Source organism: Lissotriton helveticus, chromosome 4_1 (genome assembly GCF_964261635.1).
Source record: "Lissotriton helveticus chromosome 4_1, aLisHel1.1, whole genome shotgun sequence".
NCBI classification, from domain to species: Eukaryota; Metazoa; Chordata; class Amphibia; order Caudata; family Salamandridae; genus Lissotriton; species Lissotriton helveticus.
Window position 1 is genome coordinate 983,766,243 of NC_136063.1, and position 21,080 is coordinate 983,787,322.

The following is a 21,080-nucleotide window of genomic DNA, read 5'->3' on the forward strand; positions in this document are numbered from 1 at the left end:
AGATGAGAAAGTCTTACATATAGGTGTATCTAGAGGAGACTTTTCATGTAATGTTTATTCTAAATTGCATTCTGAATACATTGGATCTATGAATGCTAGGGACTGTTATATGTGCATGCAATTGCCTGACTTCTGATGTGTCTTGTATTTTATTGATGAGTCTTCAGGGACATCTCCAATATTATTATTAAAATTATGACCTAATCTTTTCAGAAATTCCCTTGCTAAAATATTTGAACTGTCAGCCTGATGCTAGAACATTGGATATAGTTGGATAATTCTTTAAACCCACTGTAACATTATATACAGCTTATGCTCATAGACACAATTTGACATGTATACTGACAGATGCTAAAAAGAAAATTATAAACTCTGATAGGAGAAGAATGATTATGGCTGGACCAGCTGATCACATGAATGCACCAACATGGACTAAAGAAGAGCTTGAACATAAGGTAGCTGGAAACCTAGCCATATTACCATTAAATTGGCAACATCATGGGAAACGGTATTTATATATACCAGAAAATCTGATTTAGATACATATTTTGTAGGTAGGAGTGAATGTGAACTCACTTTTGAAACCTGTGGGATTTAGGGACTATATTTAGATGGAGCAGATCCTGGTATTCCAGGAGTCTACTATGTTTGTGGAAAGAATGCTTATTATAGGTTACCCAGAAGATGGTATGAGAGATGTTACACGGGGATAGTTTTTCCAATAATATGTCATATGGGACATCTTGATGACCCATTAGGGGAAGAACATGTGAGAACTAAGAAAAGTGCCAGTGCTTGTGAAATATTGGGTCATCTTTGGTGCCATAATAACATCTGTAGGAGTGATTCTGAATTTGCATAAGATTAGAAAGCTTTCCATGGTAGTTTGTAAGTTGTCTACTAGTACAGCTGGAGGATTTTTTGTTATAGACACTGGGATGTTTGCTATCAGATCCATGGTTTTGTAGAATAGACTTGTGTTGTATGTTTTCCTCGCAAACGAGGGCGGATTTTTAAAAAAATCGGTAATGCTGAACTTACATTCCTGACAAGAGTAATCACTTGTAAAGATATATTAAGAATATTATTGACCTGAAGGTAGACTTGAAAAAGGTTGGAAGCTATAAGTGCTTGGAAAGCAACAAGGAATGGATTTTTTGCTGTAGGTGGATGGTTTGGAAACTTAAGGAGTGGAATTGTTGGAAGCCTTATGAGACCCTTGGTGATAATTGAGCTTTGTGGATTAACTCTGTTTGTGATTTGCAAAGTTTACAAATGTGCACAAGTGAAAAGGGGATTGAAGAGAAAGAGCAGACACAGAATTAATAAATAGAGAAAATACTATGATGCCATGAAGTATTTGGAGGAATCAAGAAAAAAGATGATGAAAACAACTAGACTGTGATTTGTCCATCTGACAAGAGATGCTTATGGCTTGAGTCACCATCAGAGGGGGGATTGGAGTAGCGTAATCTTGGCTCCATTCTTACAAATCACAAATACGCAACATATATGTTCAAACAGCACTTGTGTTTCCTAACATTATTAATGTAAAGAGTTGACTTGACATTCCTATTGAAGTGCTTTAGCTGTAGGATCAGAAACTCATATATACACTGTGTGATTTAACCGTACTAAATGATAAAAACTTCTTAGAAATCGAATGAAAAACTTATCAATACACTAGTAAAATGTATTTACTTTAGATACGTGGAACACTTATATAATGAGTGTACTAATGGTTCACATTTGCTTTTAAATGCAGTTCTTAGTCACATTTAGAGACGCATACTCAAAGTTATTTTACCTTTATGAAGTCTTAACATGAGTCTAATGTACTGACAGTTTTCATTCATTTGTGGTTGAATGTGCACACGTATATTAAATGTGCACCATTGAAGTAATACATTAACTGGTCATAACTAGACACGTATTTCTTTCTGCATGAATTGCGGATTCCCATTTTCTGTTTGTGTGTCTTTTCACTGCAGGTACTTTCTCATGGTTTGTTAGTTTGAAAAGAGATGTATAACTGTACTAGCGATAGATAGAACCTGAGAAGAATACTTTAACAAGGAACATGGAGAGTCAGAACATTAACTGGAAGTCTCTATTCAGCGCTATTGCAAAGGCTCACAGGTGACCAAGAGCCATACCTTTCCCATATCTGGCCCGGGAGAAATCCTTAATGCTTCAGCTCATAACGTGAGAATGGAAAGGACAATGGAGCCCCTGATGATGTGAACAGAGGGGTGTTCATTTTGCAGGTTCTGGGGAAATAACTGCAGGTCACACTGTCCGAGGTTACACCACTTTCCTTTGTACTTTGAGAGGTTTAGACCTCTATGCGTATCCCCTTTGACTCTTGCCGAGTGTGGCTTAGACTAACACTCATTTTCATGTCTCAAGAAGACTCTTGACCGAGCTTCTGAATGCTGACACCTTCTCACACGATCCATGAATTTTTAGACCTTTTTAGGGTTTTAAACCATCCTCTTAGTTTTTACTTAATCTAGATGATTTTAGGCTACATCCATATATAGAAGAGAGAACCAGAAACTCTTCTCTGAGCATCCAATTTTAATATTGATCTTTTGTATTGCTGTGACTGAACTTCTTGTCTGCCTTATTCTGGTATGACACCTGAACTTCTTTAGGAGGTTGTGTTGCCCAGTTGTTATGTATCTCTACTGCATGGTATTGCAAATTATATACATTAACCTGACTGCTAACTTGTAATAAACCTTCTTAACTATATTCATTGATTCCTGGTCTTTATTGTGTAGAAAAATGGATTGCACTGTTAATTGAGATTGTTTGATTAAATGCTAACCTCCTTTACCTCTCAGTAGGTGATAAAGGTCCCCCGCATAAGAATGGTTAGAGGGTTGGCCCAGTGCTGCAGCCATAGTTACAAGACATAACCTTTGAGATAAGAAGCCACATTCACCTGGATATGTAGCTAGCTACTCTTGAGTAAGGATTCATGGGGTTTTTCAGATTATTTCCTTCTTTACCATCTGCAACGGTTGTACTAGTAGATCTCATCTTTGAAAACACAGCCCTGTAGTATTTTATATAATACTTGGAACAAAGCAGGCTCAATTCTACATCAAAAGAATAAATCATGTTTTCCAGTTAAGGCAAGTACCTCTAGCGGTGTGTCTATGTGCAGGTGCCTAAGACCGCATGGAGCCGCACTGACACCGTTCCGCTCTGGAATAGACGTGCGGACCCATATAAGCACCACTCCCATGCTCTGCCATCAGTTCCTTTCTTTCCTTGCCACCAGACGCAGAACCAGAGCTATCTCTGGTCTCTTTGCGACTGTTTTTCTACTGCCACCCAGTTGGCAGCAGGATCCAACAGTTCTTACCTGGTTAGAAGGCTAAAAGCTCAGACAGGTGGGTTCTTCAAGTTGACCAGATCTGGTATCCCCTATGGTTGGTGGCAGGAACCAACAGTTCTTACTAGGTTGGCAGGCTTTCAAGTCAGAGAGGTGGGTCCTGCAAAATGTACAGAAGAGGTATCTCCTACCCATTGTGCCCTCTCCCCAGCACCTTTCACCATCCCTGGAATGACTGAAAGAGGACTTTCTGTCTGTTTTAGGTTAGGACGTGCATGCCAAAAAGATTGCAGCGAACGTGGCAAAATCGGAAGTGGGTCCTGTTTGTTACTCCCACTACTTCCTGGTGCCCATGAACGATGAAGGCCTTCATCTTATTTTAGACCTGCGCCTCTCAACACCTTCCCCTGGAAGGACAAAGTCAAGATACTCACCCTGGCTCAAGTCTCGTCTGCCCTCAGCCCGGGATAATGGATAGAAGGGCATTTGATTTACAGGATGCCTACTTCCATGAACCTGACCCGCAGACCCACCAGCATGGTCTGCAGTTCCTGGTGGGACAGGAGCAGTTTCAGCTCACTCACTGTGCTTCTGTTTGGTCTCACCAGTGCCCCTCAGGTGATCACGAAAATGATGGCAGTGGTGAGAGCACATCGTGTGAATTCAGGTGTCCCAGTCTTTCCCTACCTTGATGACTGGCTGTTGAAGGCAGGTTCACCCCAGCCACTAGTCAACCAACTCCAGACTATGGAAACTTCTTCTTATTTTTGGGCTCCACTACCAATATGCAGAAATCAGGGATGCTTTATCCTACAGTGCCCAGAGCTGACAGTGGTGACTGATGTGTCTCTTCTGGGTTGGGTGGGCAATTGAGATAGGTGAAGATCAGTAGTGTCTGGTCTCCGGCAGATACCTGGCTCCGTATCTACCTCTTGGAGAAGAGGGCTGTCCACTTGGCATTGAAAGCCTTCTTCCCATCTAGCAAGGGTAGACTGTATATGTGCTTATGGACAACACGACAGCAACAAGCAGAGCGGAATGGGGTCCGGTGCCTTCTGCCAGGGGGCACTGCGTCACTGGAAATGGCTGGATCATAAAGGGATATTCCTGGTGGTAAACCACCTGACAGGATCTTTGAATACCAGGACAAATGAGCTCAACCATTTACACTTAGCAGATCATGAGTTTGAGAAAAGAGTAAACGGTCCAGAGATCCTGATACTGGATATGAATCCTTAGTGTTGTAGGAGGAACTTTTGCTCAAGGCTCATGTTTCTTTACAGCCTTGAATAAACAAGTGAGAGAAGGGTTGTGAGCAGGTGTTCCTCTTTTCCAAGAAATAATATTGTTAAAGGGTAATTCCTTGTTCAAATAATACTCATTTATCCAGATTGATTTGAGGGAAAATAGGTCTTTTTATTCACCGTAATTTTTTGGTTTTTCGTAAGGCAAATTATTAGGGAAAGTGAACAGCCGACACGTGTTTCACCCTATATGGCTAGTGGAGCCAGGGCTTTCTCAAGGCTAGATCATACATTCAAACATCATGGTTTCAGGGATGAATCCGTACATTTCCAAATTAGTACCCACAAGCTCAGCCTCCTCACACCCTCCCACCCCCTGCCCAACCGAGATGCGACTATCAACCCGAGCCAATACTCCTCCTACCCAGGAGCCCTCCCAGAATTAATCCGGGCAGCTCCTCCCCAATTAACCAACCTGCCCGGACCCCACTCCTCACCCCCTCGGGCATTGGTACTCCTGCCTCCCTCCCTCCCTCCATGGATAGCTTGACGCAACGCCTCAACCTACTCGAATCCTAGCTCGAAATCTTAATAAGAGGCTTAAACGAAACCCTTTCCACCCTGGCCACAATCCGAAAGCCCACTCAACACTCTGCCGCTCTGCCAACTACCTCCCAACCCAGAAGGAGTAAGATAACACCCGCCTGTGGACCTCATGCCCCCCTCAGTTCTCGACCCTCGACCAACAAATCAGGGAATGAGATCCGCTCAGATAGACCCAGAAGAGCAAAATCCACACTTTCCCCTCAGGAAGCGACACTTCTTGGCTCATCCTACGACCCCCGGGGAACTTCTCCCCCAAATCCACACTTTCCTCCCAGGAAGCGGCACTTCCTGTCTTAACCTATGACCCCCCTTGGAACTCCTCCCCCAAAGCTAATATCCAAGTATTTACGGGAGTCGGAGGGGAACATCCCCCTCCAAGCGTCCCCAGAGCCCCAGATCACCTAACCTCCCTACCTAGAGCCCAACCTTCCAAGATCAAGAACGAAGAAGGTCCCCCCACTAAATGCATGCTCATAAACTGTAGATCTGCCTCTAAGCATGCATCAGAACTAGCAGAAGCCATCCTCTCCCATGACTTAGACATAGCTTTCATCACGGAGACCTGGCTAAAGAATCTCTCTTACCCTATTATGGACATGCTGGTGCCCCCCAGATTCACTCTGATCAACAAAGATAGACAAGTTCATAGGGGCGGTAGCATAGCAATTATTCACATAAGTAACATCTCCATCACGGAAATTACCTCTTGCTTGTATAGCTCCTTTAAATGTCTCTCAGTCAACATCAAGACATGCGCTAACAGGCCATTACTCTATCATCTCCTATACCACCCTCCAGGCAACTCCAACCAATTCGAGGAACACCTTTCCGACCTGATTGCCCACTGGGCACTCAGCAACTCTAACAACATAATTCTTGGCGACCTCAATCTAAGATGGAATAAAACACAAAACTCGCTCATTCAATCTTTAAATAGCCTCCTGCTGGAAAATAATCTGACCCAACATTGCTCAGAAGAAACACACCATAGAGGAGCAATCATGGACGTAATCATTACAGAAAACAACACAATCTCCATTGACCACATACATTACCGTAGACTGGTCAGACCACCACATCATTCCCTTCCACATCAACCAAATGGTCCAAACTGAACCTCCAAGCAGGACCACCCTAAATGGACAAGGAACACAGCTCAGATCCCTCCGTCTGACTCAGAAGAAAGAATAAGCTTGCTCCTCCCCAGCTCAACTGATCACCTCTCAACTACTGAATTTACCTAACTCTACAACGTCAATCTGATGCTCACCCTGGACCACCTTGCCCCCCTGAAATTAAAAAAACACAAGATCATCCCTACCAGATCATGGTTCACCACTGACATTAATGAAGAAAGAAGACAGCTCAGAGCCTCAGACAGAATCTGGAGGAACAATCCCTCCACCCTCCATCATGATCAACTTAATGTAGCCCGCAGGAATTATAAAAAGCACATTAAAAATAAAAAGACAGCTTTCTTCTGTTCTGCTCTAAACACCGCAAAAAACGTCCCAAAGAACTCTTCAATATCATCAGGAATCAAACATCCAAGCCTACGGCTTCTTCAATATTGGCATCCAAAGAACAATGCAACAACTTCGCCATCTTTTTCAATGACAAAATCGCCACGATCAACCTCTCGCTTGACTCAAATCTCTCCCCCGCCACCGAGATCAAGGCGTCAGAACTAAGGATAGTGCCTCCGTGAACCCCCCAAAACATTGGTCCTCCTTCATCCCTATTCAGGAAGCAGAGGTATTCAATTTAATGTCCACTGCTAAACCCTCATCCCATGCTCTAAACCAGCTGCCCCCGCGTCTGGCCAAGGGCCTGAAGCTCACCCTAGGCCCGATATGGTGCAAGATCTTTAACCGCTCACTGATCTCTGGAATTGTACCAGACTACCTCAAAGTAGGCCAAGTCATGCCACTACTGAAAAAAACAGGACTTGACACAGTGGATATGAACAACTTTAGACTTACCCCTTCTGTCCAAAATCCTGGAAAGATGTGTACTCCCTCAGCTGACCCAACACCTGGATAACATCAATCTACTAGATCCCCATCAATCGGGCTTCAGAAACGGCTGCAGCACAGTAACCGCAATCATTAATGTCCTAGACGATCAACACAAGTAACTGGATTCGGATCAATGCTGCCTTCTCATCCTCCTAGACTTATCGGCCATGTTCGAGACAGTTGATCACTCTCTGCTCATCAAGGTCCTCCAAGAAAGGGCTGGTCTTGAAGAGACCGTTCTCCACTGGTTCTCCTCCTTTCTTCACAACCGCGCACAAAGAATAAAACTCAAAAACTTTGAGTCCGACCTCCAACCAGTCAATAGAGGTGTTCCCCAAGGGTCAGTGCTCTCCCCTCAGCTTTTCAACATCTACATGGAACCCCTTACCACACTACTCAGGAATTCTAACATCCCTTTCCACCTATATGCGGATGATACACAACTATATCTGGACACCACCTCCATCAACGACATCCGGAGATTAAATGACACGCTCAAAGAGGTTCAACACTGGCTCACAATCAACCACCTAAAACTCAATCAAGAGAAAATGGATGTACTCCTCATCTCCAACAGAGACAAAAAAAAACAAATTGAAGAATGGCTGAAAGCCATTGACGCCCTCAATGGTACCCTCACCCCAGCAGGCTCAGTAAAATCTCTAGGTATTACCCTAGACCCGAAACTGCACTTGAAAAAACACATCGCAAGATCTGCCAAAAGTGCTTTTCTCAACCTAAAATTACTGTATAAAAAAAAACCTTTCCTTCCCCCTAAAGATCTCCAACAAGCCACACAAGCACTGGTGCTCTCCAGAATTGACTATGGGATCGCAGCCCTGACTGGAACAGCAAAATCTCACCTAGCACTCTTACAAACAACCTTCAATGCTGCAGCAAGAATGGTCACAGGAACTAAGAAATTCGACCACATCTCTCCTGCACTCAGGGAACTTAAATGGCTCCCAATTGAACTGCGAGCAAGCTTTAGAACAGCCTGCCTCACGCATAAAGCCCTACTCACAGGCAAACCGGAATACTTAGCCGCCAAACTCAAAAGAGCCGGCCAGTCCAGGAACCTCAGGAGCTCCAACGCTCTATTACTCATCCCTCTGAAAACTTGCAAGCAAAATACCGCAGCTAAATCTTTCGCTGGAAACGCCCCAAAAATCTGAAACTCCACCCCCCCACATCAGAACGATCCCCTCATTCCCTAAATTCAAGAACCTCTTCCTAGACCGTTCTCGAGCGAAACTATAAGATCCAAGGAAGCTCCTTTCTTGGTTCTCCATCTTAATGTATTCTCTTGACTGTGGACTCTGACTTGGACCCAGAAAACCTCTTGGCCTCCCGTCCTGGTTAAACATAGAATCTGATTAGACGCTCATCCTGAATGATCGACACTCTACCCGCACCATGCTAGCTCGCTCCCGTATCTGATCTATATCCGGCTCGATCCTGCATGGTCTATCATAATATCTGTATTGTATATCTGCACATAACTGTACATGTTGTGCAGCGTTCTGATACCCTAGGGTCCAGCTAGCGCTATATAAAACTCCTAAAATAAAAATAAATAAATAAAAAAATCCAAATTCTCTAGCTCAGAACGTAAATAAGTGATCCATCAGTCCGGTTGGTGTCCCAGGCAGTAACTCTGGAAACACTGAGGGTCTCACAGGGCAGGATGAGCGAGCATCGTGGCTGGAGAACCACTTTTTTCAAGAATTTCCTCCGAGCCCGACCGACGCCCTGTGAGACCTTCAGTGTCTCCAGAGTTACTGCATGTTACACCAACCGGACTGATGAATCACTTATTTATGTTCTGAGCTAGAGAATTTGGATTTTAATCACAATGTTGCATTACTAATTTGGAAATGTACAGATTCATCGCTGAAACCATGATGTTTGAATGTATGATCTAGCCTTGAGAGAGTCCGGGCTCCACCAGCCGTATAGTGCGAAACACGTGTCGGCTGTACACTTTCCCTAATAACTTGCCTTACAAAAACCCAAAAAACGATGGTGAATAAAAAGACCTATTTTCACTCAAATCAATCTGGATTAATGAGTATTATTTTAACAAGGAATTACCCTTTAATAATATTATTTCTTGGAAAGGAGGAACACCTGCTCACAACACTTCTCTCACTTAGCAGATCATGAGTAGCCGTTGCAACCAGAGGTGGCAAAAAGTCTCTTCTGCACATGGGGAATACCTTGCTCCATCTATTCTCTACCACTGAGAATGCGCCATATCAGCAGTTCTGGATGTTGGAATTTCCAAAGCCTCTTTGGCTAGGAGAAGCGTTCCACCTAGGGTGGAACACGGGACACCTGTACACTTTCCCGCCTATGCTCTTCTGCCTCGAGTTCTGAAGATCGGGACCGACCAGGTCCAAGTCATCCTTGTGTCCCTTTTTTTGGGTATGGAGCGTATGGTATCCTGAGCTTGAGTATCTGCCCTGCAATCACGCTGCCCCACCGGGAGGACTTGTTGTTGCAGCAACAGGCTGGGTTCTGCACCCGGCCTTTGAAATCTCCATCTTCAGTCTTGGAGATTGAGCAGTGACTGCTGAATACATTTTACCTTCCTCTGGAGGTTGTTAATGTCATCTTGGCAACCAGAAGTGCCTTGACAAAAACTGTATATGCCAGATTAACACCATCCAGGCCAAGTTATCTGCCATTTTGCTTTTTGTTTTCTCCCTCACCTGGCAAGGCATTCCTCTGGGCACATTTAAAGTGTAACTTTCGGCTTTTTCAGCCTTTTTATGGTTACCGGACCAGCCCTTGTTATTTAAATCACTGGTTTGATGTGTTTTAATAAAGGCCTTCAACACATTCCCCCCTCCTTTTGTCATGCCACAGTGGGATCTTGGTCTTCTCATATTTGATGTGCACTCCCTTTGAGATGCTTTTCAGCTTTCCTTTGTGGCTTTTCACCCTCAAGATGGTGTTCCTCATCGCAATCACATTGCTGTGTCGCATGAGATGCTTCAGGCTCTCTGTGTTCCCGCCGTACACCAAATTCTTCACAGACAAGCTGGTTCTGTGGATGTGGGCATCCTTCTTGCGGAAAGTTGTGATGCTGATCCACATCAGTCAAACCATCACTCTGTTGGCGATCAATGCTCCACCTCACCCCTCTAAAGAGGAGAAGAGACTCCACAGCTTGGACACCAAAGAAACACTGAGCTTTTACATTGATCATACCAGAGAACACCGGGTGGACAAGCAGCTCTTTTTGGGGTTTGCTAGAATGCAAAAAGGCAAGCCTTTAAATAAAAGGACCATCTCCCCTTGAATTGTGCTCTGCATCAAGATCTACTACACAGTGGCCAAAAAAGCAGCCTCCAGAAAGACTGCAAACTCATCCCATGAGGGCCAAAGCTGCTACCACTGCTTTGGCATGCAAAGTTATTGTTTTAGACATCTGCCAGGCAGCTAAATGGGCATCACTTCTTATGTTCACAAAGCACTACTGTCTGGACAGCCAGGTTCACCGGGAAGGGTATTTCACCAGCTCGGTCCTTCAGGACTTTTTTGTTTGAGCCAATTCACAGAGCCACCTCCTAATTGGTACTGGTCTGGTATCAATTCAAAAGATGAGTAAGTCTCTATCAGAAGCAAAAAGTTACTTACCTTCAGTAACGCTCTGTCTGGTAGAGACTCTACCTAACCATAGATTACTCACCGGCCCTCACAGCCTCCCCATTTTCAGAATTAGACTCTCTTCATTAATATAATCCCATGTCTGGGAATATGCACACTGTTCAAAGCCAATTTGCTGTTGGGGCTCTGTGTCAGTGAACAGGGTTAGTGTGGAGCAACACGTCGCCACCCCTTCAGTGTGCAGAGGTACTGCTCAAAACTTTCCAGATCCAGTCTGATGCCTGGGGAATATTCAAAAGGTAAGGAATCTGCAGTTTGATAGTTTCTATAAGAAAGAGCTTTACAGAAGGTCCTCACCAGTGTTAAGTTTCAGATTTGTTTCTTCAACCTATCTTGATATTCACTTTAAACTTCAAGGACTCACTTATTCTCATCCTTCGTTGAGTACAATTGAAACTATTACCCTATTGAATGAAATTATACATGTTTGTAGTGTGACTTTTCAGGTATTGTCTACTTTTGACCACATTCTTCCTACACAATCAGTGCTATCTGTAAGTACTTTCAAACTAATATCTTACTCACCAAGCTGTGCTACCGTCACTGATGGCTAGACTAAAAATGATTCTCAGTCCTTTTTGATTCCATTACAGGCACATGGTATCATACACGAGCACAATGTAGAGGCATTTAGAGCCAGATGACACCACATAAGGTTTGTATGTTACTACTCACAACATCTGGAGTCACTACACTGCGATCACTGCATCAAGAGTCACTAAAGTAGGAATACAATTACATCACAAGAGTGATTACATCGCAGGTTGTTTATACTTATGATAAATATTATATATGTTCCATGGTTTTGTGCATTTATTGCTCATAATGCAATGGTATAAAAACCCATATTTCACAGCAAACTACAGATTTTATCATCATAGTGACTTCTAACCACTCTGAAGAACTGTCCATTTGAGACAGAAACACTATTTATTTTTTTAAATCTGCATATTTTGCAAATTATGTGGTAAACTAAGTGGCAATTTAGTAAGTCCATGATCATGCCATAAATGTTGCAGCCGTAGACTTGCCTAAATCCACTGACTATCACCCCTGCCCATTGTTTAATTTACAAGTTATTTAAGAAAGGTAGAACAAGTTGAAACATTCTAAAACATGTAATATCAAAAATGCATAAAAAGCACCAGGTGTGTTATGGTCTAATATTACCTCTGTAAGAATACGTGCCTGGGTTACAACGTTTTCCATGTGGGTGACATTTAGAGTTCTATGCATCCGACCAATCAGACGGTGAAGTTCTCTTCCACCTGCCAAATGTCACGCTCCTAAGGTGTGCCCTTGGATCAATGACAAAGCTGTGATCCAGCCTTACAGACGCTCTGCCAGAAGAACAGGGCTGGCCATCTTCTTGGTAACCTTACAGTAATACTTCACCTCTTCAGAATGTTCACGAACAGGTATATAATGAAACACACAACACAACAGAGTTTTTAAAATGTTTCTTCTTTTCTTCTGTTTGTAAGAAACTGCATACATCATTAGAGACATACAATAATTTAGGTACCATGCAGTTTCAGTATGTACAAAATAGCGAAACCTAGGACATAGAGATCCAGTTTATTTGTTTTTTTTGTTCTAGTTATTTACACACACACACACGCTTCCCTCCATACAGCCATTACTTTTTTAAATTACAATAATGGAAGAGCACGTGATTGACAGCCACCACATTCACTCCTATACAAAGACATACTATGTACATACACTGGAATAATATTAACTGGGAATGGACCACAGCTGGCTCAGGCAGGGCAGAGACCCATGGAAAAGCAAGAAATGCGCCGTCTGTTCATCCCTGTCCTTCCTCTGGTGCCCCTACCAAACTCTCCCTCACTCAAGAAAAAAGATAACTTTTTCCGCATTGTCCCTCCAGTCCTTAACCCACCCCAATGCATTCCATGGTCGGGAGGATGAAATTGGTGATGACATACACGGCTGCTGATTTCTCTCCCTCTGGAATTTGTTAACCTCATCTTTCCAACACTGGAATTCATTGGGCACAGCATCCAGCACACCATTTTTCCAGGCCTCAACCATTTTATTTTCTTCATATCTTCCTCGAAATCTCTTTTTATAGTATTATTGCACCTTTCCAGGGTAAATGCTGATAGAGAATCTGATAGGTTATTGCTAATACGTTTCTGTGTATCAAAAAGATAATACAATTTAAGTATATCGGATAGATATCAATATATGGTAGACTAATTTTTTTATTTATTAATTTCTTTTCATACCTAAAGAGCGATCGAAGCCCTGAAGGGCGTCTGAACTCTGTACTGAAATATAGTTAACTATAGTGATATATACTCTGCTCTAGGTTTGTTTATCTAAGGTAGCGTTAAGCATAATATAATTGACAAAATCCAAGTATGTGCAACTGAAATATTAAATATAAATTGTAGGTCTGGATAGATCTTCATGTATTCCGTTTAATTGAAGCAAGGAATGCACACTAGGCATTTTGCATTACAAAGTTTACAAAAAAGCACAGGGCTTCACAAATAATGCATTGTGTTCCCCGTCACTTGCCCTCAAGTCTTTAGATTAAAAATAAAAAATGAGATGATTTTGACACTGATTGTTTCTCAACATATGTGGAACTTAAAAAACAAAAAATTAGGGGTGTGTGAAATAATTATACGAAATTTCCCCAAAATAACCTAACATTGCACAAAATACAAAACTGGCATTTAACGCTATATTTTAGCATGAAATTCGTACTCGCATCCCTTTTAGACGTAAGGACACATTTTGTGCTAAAAGACTTCAAAAAGCACAAAAAGCCATGAACAATGGCCACTGGTCCTCTGCATTGTTTCTGTGCTCTGACGCTAAAATTGTAGTCTGGTATAATGTCATAATTTCTGGAATTTTGCATAACAAGCATAACACAAAATTTCGACTGAGACTACTAAAAATGGAGCGTTGCGATAAATGAGGCGTAGTCAGTGTTAAAACTGGAACATTATGCCTTTTGTGTTTGGTCCCACAAATGGTGACAGAATTGCCCTAAAGAAAACAATGGGGCAACAGAGTTTTTGCCATGCAGTGCCTTCAGAACTGATTTCCTCACACTGTGTCGCGTCAAACTAAGACGAGCAAGAAGATGTAAGCGTCACACAGGCTGCCTGAGTGAGACTCACTCTTCTCGCGGATTCCTGGATTTCCTTGGATACACAGGACAGAGATCTAGCTGCACCAAGGCCTTCCTAGCCCTCTGGTGGTGCTTTGAGTAGTTACAAGTGTCAGCCCTCATCAGATTAGCCTGGTCACTTTCAGTGGAGAAACCAAATGGATCATATGTGGAATAGAGACAAACTACAGACCAGACTCTTCTCAATAATACACCTTTTTTAAGATACAAGAGGTGATTGATAATATATTAGTTTATTGCATCCAGTGTCTGGCAGGTTTCAATATCTGACCATTCACGAAGAAGTAGAGCAGATTTTGGAATTTGTCAACAGTACATAAAACCGTTTTGGCTTCATGGCACACTCCTGATTTGAGGTCAGGTCTTACAGTGAGCAGGTCAGTTAAATTTTAAGTTGTTCCTGTGGATAAGTCCCCCATGATATATCCTACACTTTGGGCAATATGGTTTCCCTTTTATGGGCATAGCACCAAAACACTTTCAATCGTCATCTCAAATTTGATGCCAAGCTGCAGCACTTAAAAGCACACTCTTGAGCGGATGTGCTCAAACCGTTTTTTTGTGACACGGAGAATGGAGGAGTCTTTCGATAAAGCGGTTTGTTTCTAGTACACAGAAGCCAAATCTTATGAACTATTTTTCTTACATAATTTCTTAAGTGTATTTAGAGTGTACCCGGTACCACTCTAGTCATGTCTTTTTAATTTTTTAAATGGCTGGGCCTCCCTCCCACAGGAAATCGAGAAAAAAACAAATGTTAGGAGGGTAACCTTAGCTTTGAATGTAAATGAACTATGTTTTATCATGCAACTCTTAGAGGCCCTGATGTAGGTAAGTGGTATTTTGTCAATGGAGACTGGCAAACATGCCTGGGCATTGAAACACGTTTTAGTTATGCATGTAGCAACTTTAACTGCTGGCGGCCATATTGCTTCTCAGGGTGGAACAACTGCATGCGTTCAAGGCAGCCATTTTAAACACTACACGGTGTAGCGTTTCTCTTTTTTTATGCTAGAAGATTGCCATCTGGCACAGATGTGATAGCACACTGTGCCTGTGGGACACTAGCAGATTAAAATACACTTCTCTGCTCAGTTTTCTAGGCATGTGCAGCCCTCAGACATCGATATAAACAGATGTCGCTCATCAAGTACAGAAGTCTGGCGAGCTCGTTAGATGTATTTGCCAGGAGAAATACTCCAAGCATTCAATACTGGTTGTTTGCCGAATGTCTTCTCAAATTCCATGAACATAAACATAATGTAAAATACATGGAACTCTAGTTTTTTATTGGCATCTATCATTAGAAGTTATCGCATCAGATTCCTCCACACAACTGCAGGAGCAGTGTCTTTTTGGAGCACGACAAGATTTTAAATAATTGGAGCGTGTTTCAACAGCAAAACTTTTAATTTTGTTAGTGTGTTTTTAGAGTTCACAGTGTACTTTTCCACCACATATTATTTATTCTACAATCCTGGAGCCAGATGACACAAATCTTCACTAGAGCAGGGCAATTTTTGTACAAGCATTTAACACGAAAGCCCAGTACAAAAATATAATTTACATCCAGCGACTGGTGGAAAAATGCAGTTTTGCATTGGTTGGATGGTCCAAATAGTTGAATTGGTTGATGCAAACATAATTTTTAGATTTGCCTTTCAGTGAAAATTTCAATGAAAATGTCCTTTTACTGGTGCAAGTGAAAGTAATGATGTTGCTGGTCTTCACACAGGTAAGTTAACCCACCAGAAAGAGGTTTGCAAGTCACCTCAGGGATATATAGTGAGCCCACCAATGTTTTCTTCATCCGCTCGAAATGGAGAATCTACTAATGTTCTTCAAAAGAAAGTAGATCATTTTCTCTGGCCAAATCAAATAGATCTGATAATTTTATAACCATAAATTTTTGCCATCTCACAAGTGGTGAATCATTTCTTACATGCCTAGCATTAAACGTTGAGGTGCATTGTACCTCTGTCAGTGCAACACACCTGATACATCTGTATTGCATCTCTAGCATGTGCAACGCAATACCATGGGATAGTCTCAATATTCAACAGTCAAGAAGCACAGCACTGAGCTGGACATTTATTGATGATGGTGGCAGGAAGTGGACAAAATACCTCAATCATAAATTTCAAGGTGACATGCTCAGGAGCACCAAGACTTCTATCTCTAAAAGAGACATACACAACAATAGAGTGAGTGCCATCACAAGGCTGTAAGGACAGATATCTTAGGGGGTAAATTTTTGACCTGACAACCAACTTATTCAATAGGAAAGCCCTCCAACATGTGTCATATCCATATTACAACTTATGAAGGCCAGCTCTATTGAGAAGAGAAATCTTTGTGATTTTGAAATCCTATCCCTCTAAACCTTTTCAAACTGCTGACATTAAAATCAATCCAATGTTGGCTACCATCCCCACAAACTGGACATATCCAATTATAAAATTAAAACCTTTGAAAGCCTCCAAAGGGTTTTGATAGTTTTAGTCACGTTTTGTGCAGCACAACATTTATTACGTTTTGCATGGCCCACTTTATATTGTTGCTAAATTTCGTGACTTTGACCCATTGCTGCTTCTCAATTGATTTTACATAATTGTAGAGTCCCTTTAAAATTGTCTTCTCGAAGTTAGCTCCATTATTATTGCATCAATTTTAACGCCTTGCAAGTGAGGCGCATTGTTTCTAGGCTGATCTACCTTTTTGGTGTTTGTGTTGTCCTGGGATTTATTTTTAGACGGCCACAATCATCTCTTTCTTATTTTCAACGTTAGAGACCCATCTAATATGTGTTAATATACCAGCTAACACAGTTATGTTTTCCAGTGTGAAGAGAGTGATACAACAAAGAAGTATTCAATATTTGATGTTACATGAATTCAAAACTTGATATGGCACCTGCTGGATTTGGGACTGGACTAAAACTGGCTAAAAATCAAGGAGGCTTTGAGATTTTCGAAAGTTGAGGAAACCACACTACTGTGAGGATAAACAGCTGCTCAGACCTGGTTGCCCAATCATGGTCAAAATAAAGCAAAAATCATAATTTGTGGGATCACCACTCTTAGAAGATCAACGGCCCTAATTACTGAGTATACACATGTAAAAAGTAGAAATTAATTTCCGTTTCCTTTAGGGAAAGAGTAGACAAATTGTGTTCGCTATTTACTTATATTTTCTTCTTTAAGAGTTAAACCTGCGGCTACGCTACCTCTTATGTCACGATTTTCGGAGCACAAGTTTGAAGAACTTAAGTCTAGAGCGAGTGATGAAATAGCTAAGTATTGCCACCAATGCCTCTAAATAGCTTCTGATATGGGGCATTGATCCTGCTGCTCTGTGAAGATGACTCACTAGCACAGAGTTCATTTTCTTCTCCGTATCAAATATCGCCCACTTTTAGGTGAGTTCTAAGCAATAAAATTCTGGGTTGGCCGCACAAAGTCAACGAAAACGTGTAACATTGACAGTGTGACTGCAGAGATGAATAAGTGTGATTCAGACACTCAGAGCTAAAATGGAACATCTTGACATTCAATCCATATGGTACAATCTAGTGTTCCCAATGTGCTACTTGCATTTGGAAAAAGTGTTATAACAATGGCTATTTTGCCACAAATAACTCTGTACTCTGGAACTTAGCTACATTTTTACTTTTCAGCGTAAGGTTGATAGACAATTCCTCGCATCAAAACACGCCAGGATCAGAAGCTAGAATCTGTGGTAATAACTCCCTAAATTTGGCTCAAATTTTTTATGGTAAGGCTAAAGACACAACCAACTTCAGGTAAGTGCTTGGCCTCACTACTGCAGATAGGAACTACAAATGAACACTAATTGCTTGGGAGCCACTGCACAAGAATGTGTAAAAGTGACATCTGAACGTGAAAGACCACCTGGAAGTATGGTCAATCAGCCAAAATTACAAGCCAAGCACTTGCCTCAAATGCCATGCAGGTACAAAATGCCAAAAGAAATCTGATTATTCACCCCATCAATAACTCAGTCTCAAATTGCAGTAGGACTACTGAGTCAACTATCTGAATTATTACTGCTAGATTTCATTAGTGCAAGCTTAATTTTCTTTTAATTATTATTTCCGCTACTGTGGGGACTATCAACATTTCAGTGTTGACAGATTATGATAATAATACCCCATGCACAATTTCGTCAGTGGTTCATATATAGTGGACCACCTGTTTCGGTTCTTCAGGGTAAGGGTCAGCACAATTGACTTGCTTCATTGTGCCGACATTTTACAATACTTCTCACTATAAGCTGCTCTGCAATAGTTTTTGCATGAGATTTCTACAAAGGGTAATCGTTTGCAATTGTTGTCACTAGGCATTCTGGGCCAGGGAGCCTAGTGAGGGTTAATGCACTGGGAGTGCAGTGGAATTTATTTTGAGAAATCTCACTGCTGCCATCTTTGTTTCCAAAAGGTTCTGTAACATGGAAACAGTAACTAAAGAATCAAATAGAAATACAAAGAAGAAGCAAAGCCTGGGTGCATTCCTTTTCAGGGAAATTCTGCTCTTAAAAAATAAATCTATCTGTATGTCTACTCTTGAAGATAGCTGGATGTATCCAAACAGTAAAAACACACAGCATGTAGAGACTCAACAGATAAGCAAGTATCTGAGAGTATGGATCAAAGCTAGAATAAGCGTCAATTTTATGTGTAGACTCAGCTAAATATTAATACTTATTACTAATATTATTATGAATATTTTTATTATTACCATTACTTTTGGTATTAATATTATGGTACATGAGCTCAATCTACGTTTTGGCTGACAATGAACTTTGAAAGTGACCAGAGTTTAGGACAGAAGAACAAAAGTGCTATAGTGAGGCGACAGATCGCCCTTTTGAGGCCGCTGGTCAGCACATTACATTGGTACTACGCATACACTAATGTCACCTACAGACACGCCTTCAAGTGCTCTTGGATTGAGAAACCAATTTTTATGACTTTCTATCATCTGATCCTCCAATTACCATTAATTTTGCATTTCGAAATACATAAGCAAATAAATAACAGTAAACTGTCTGCTACCCTGAATTGATAATCATTCAAGAATGCTGCTACTGCTGCTGAGGATTCCTTTTGCCACCGCCATGGGTGCTGGTCCAATTTATCAAGTGGTAGAAAATTCCTCTTCACAATTCCATCTTATCTTCCTGGATAAAACGTGTTGTTGGATCACCAGTGAAGGCCATCTACCGTGGGCTAAGCACGAGTACACGAAGGTAAGTCGGCCATTTTTCGCTCATTTGAGTCTTTTAGGTGCTGCTAATAAAGTGGTCTTCAAGTAAGTGTCGTGCAGCACCAGCTTCCCCACCTCATTCTCATCAACGTTTTCCCATATTGACTTGCAGAACACAAAACACAGCTTTGTGCCCTCAGTGGCAGATGTCGGCAAGAATTGGGTCAGTGAGGGAGATATGCGCACACAACCAGCAGCCGTACGACAAACAGGACAGATCCACATGCCGGGAAAACATGGCGGCCAGCAAGATGTATGTTACCCTCGATGAGAATCCTTGGCTGGCGACAGACAGTGGTTGTGATAATGGCAGTACCTATCAAATGTACATAAATACAATAATATTTTTTCTTTAAAAAAAGGCAGTTTAGAAGATGTACACGTTAAATAATGCAGAACTGAATAATTCCAGCACTTATGGTTCCTTTTCGGTTTTCTTTGAAGACATTGTCTTCCAGTACAACTGCTAGGGTCTATGGAACCTAACAAAAGAAAGACAAAAAAATGCATTAATGGAAAGAATAGATACTCATGCTCACGGCATGAACACTTTCAAACATGTCCTATAAATGTTGTTCACAACATAGCGTAAATGTGCTTTCAAGGCTAACAAACCTTAGAGCTCTTACTCAAAGGTTGAGTTCATCTTCTGTCTATAAAGTTACACTTTGTTGTGGCTATGTGTGAAACATACCCTTTCCATTAAGCATATCAAAGAAAGGAAAGGAAGGGTGGGAGAAGATGTGGCGCAACGGCCAAAGCTGCAGACTTTGGCGCTGGAGAACCAGGTTTGAGTCGCTGGACGGGCTCAATGTCCTGTGATTATGTGCAAATCACTTAAAAACTGTGCCTACAAAAATGAATGTCCTTGTGTAATGTAATAGGTTCACATGTAAAGTGCTCCAACATCTGGCCTAACACCTAACAGAATTCTAGACACAAAGGGGCACATTTACAAGCCCCTATCACCACAAAAACGCAAATGTTTCCATTGTTCCTGTGACGATAGAGGCTTTGCCTTATTCACAAGGGGGCGTTATGCCAATTAATGTGGCTTATCGCCGCCTTGTGAATAAGGCCCTCTTTGATGCTACACTTAGCCTGAAAGAGGTGGGCAATGGGTGTTCCGCGGCAACACCCACTGATTTTGATGCTGTCCCATATTTACAAGGGTGGCGTAAATATGGGGCTGGGGGGGCAGCGTCAAAATTAAGGCCTGGGAAAACCTGGTCTTAACATGGCGAAACAAAGAGAAATGCTTTATTTCTCCTCTTTTTATGTTTTTAATGTGTGCTGCATTGTGCAGCACACATGGAAACAAAAAACACCATTGATTGCTTATGTGCAGGAAGGTGTCCCTTCTTGCACATAAACAATCATTAAAACATTGACGAGTTACAACTTCTATGTGTGCTGCAGTCTGCAGCACACATAGAAGTTACAAACGCCTTTACTGATTGTTTATGGGCAGGAAGGGACACCTTCCTGCGCATAAACAATCTTTCCCCTGCAACGCAGGCACCCTTGCACAATGGTGCAAGAGTGCCTGCATTGGAGCTAGGCAGCTGCAGTTAGCGCAAACACTAAGGAAAAAGCAGGGGTGCACCGTATTCTTGTGAATAAAGCACATCCGTGCGTTTGCAGACTGTCAGAGCGAGTTGTTAACCTTCTTGGCTTAACGCCACACTCTGACACGTTCCTATTAAATATGCTCCAAAGACTCTTCGTGGA

The 21,080-nt window shown here is 41.8% G+C and overlaps 1 protein-coding gene across 4 annotated transcripts in view; it reads right to left on the reverse strand.

Annotated features, from left to right (window-relative positions):
- Nucleotides 1–12,144: 12,144 nt before the first annotated feature.
- Nucleotides 12,145–21,080, reverse strand: part of PHACTR1 (phosphatase and actin regulator 1) — a 646,873-nt gene continuing 637,937 nt past the window's right edge. For 3 of the 4 annotated variants that reach the window (XM_078687609.1, XM_078687610.1, XM_078687612.1), the window contains exon 13: nucleotides 12,145–19,831. In XM_078687609.1, coding sequence (XP_078543735.1) covers nucleotides 19,816–19,831 — 16 coding nt within the window. In that variant the 3' untranslated portion in view covers nucleotides 12,145–19,815. The remainder of the gene's footprint in view (nucleotides 19,832–21,080) is intronic. The other variant, XM_078687611.1, reaches the window with a different exon arrangement.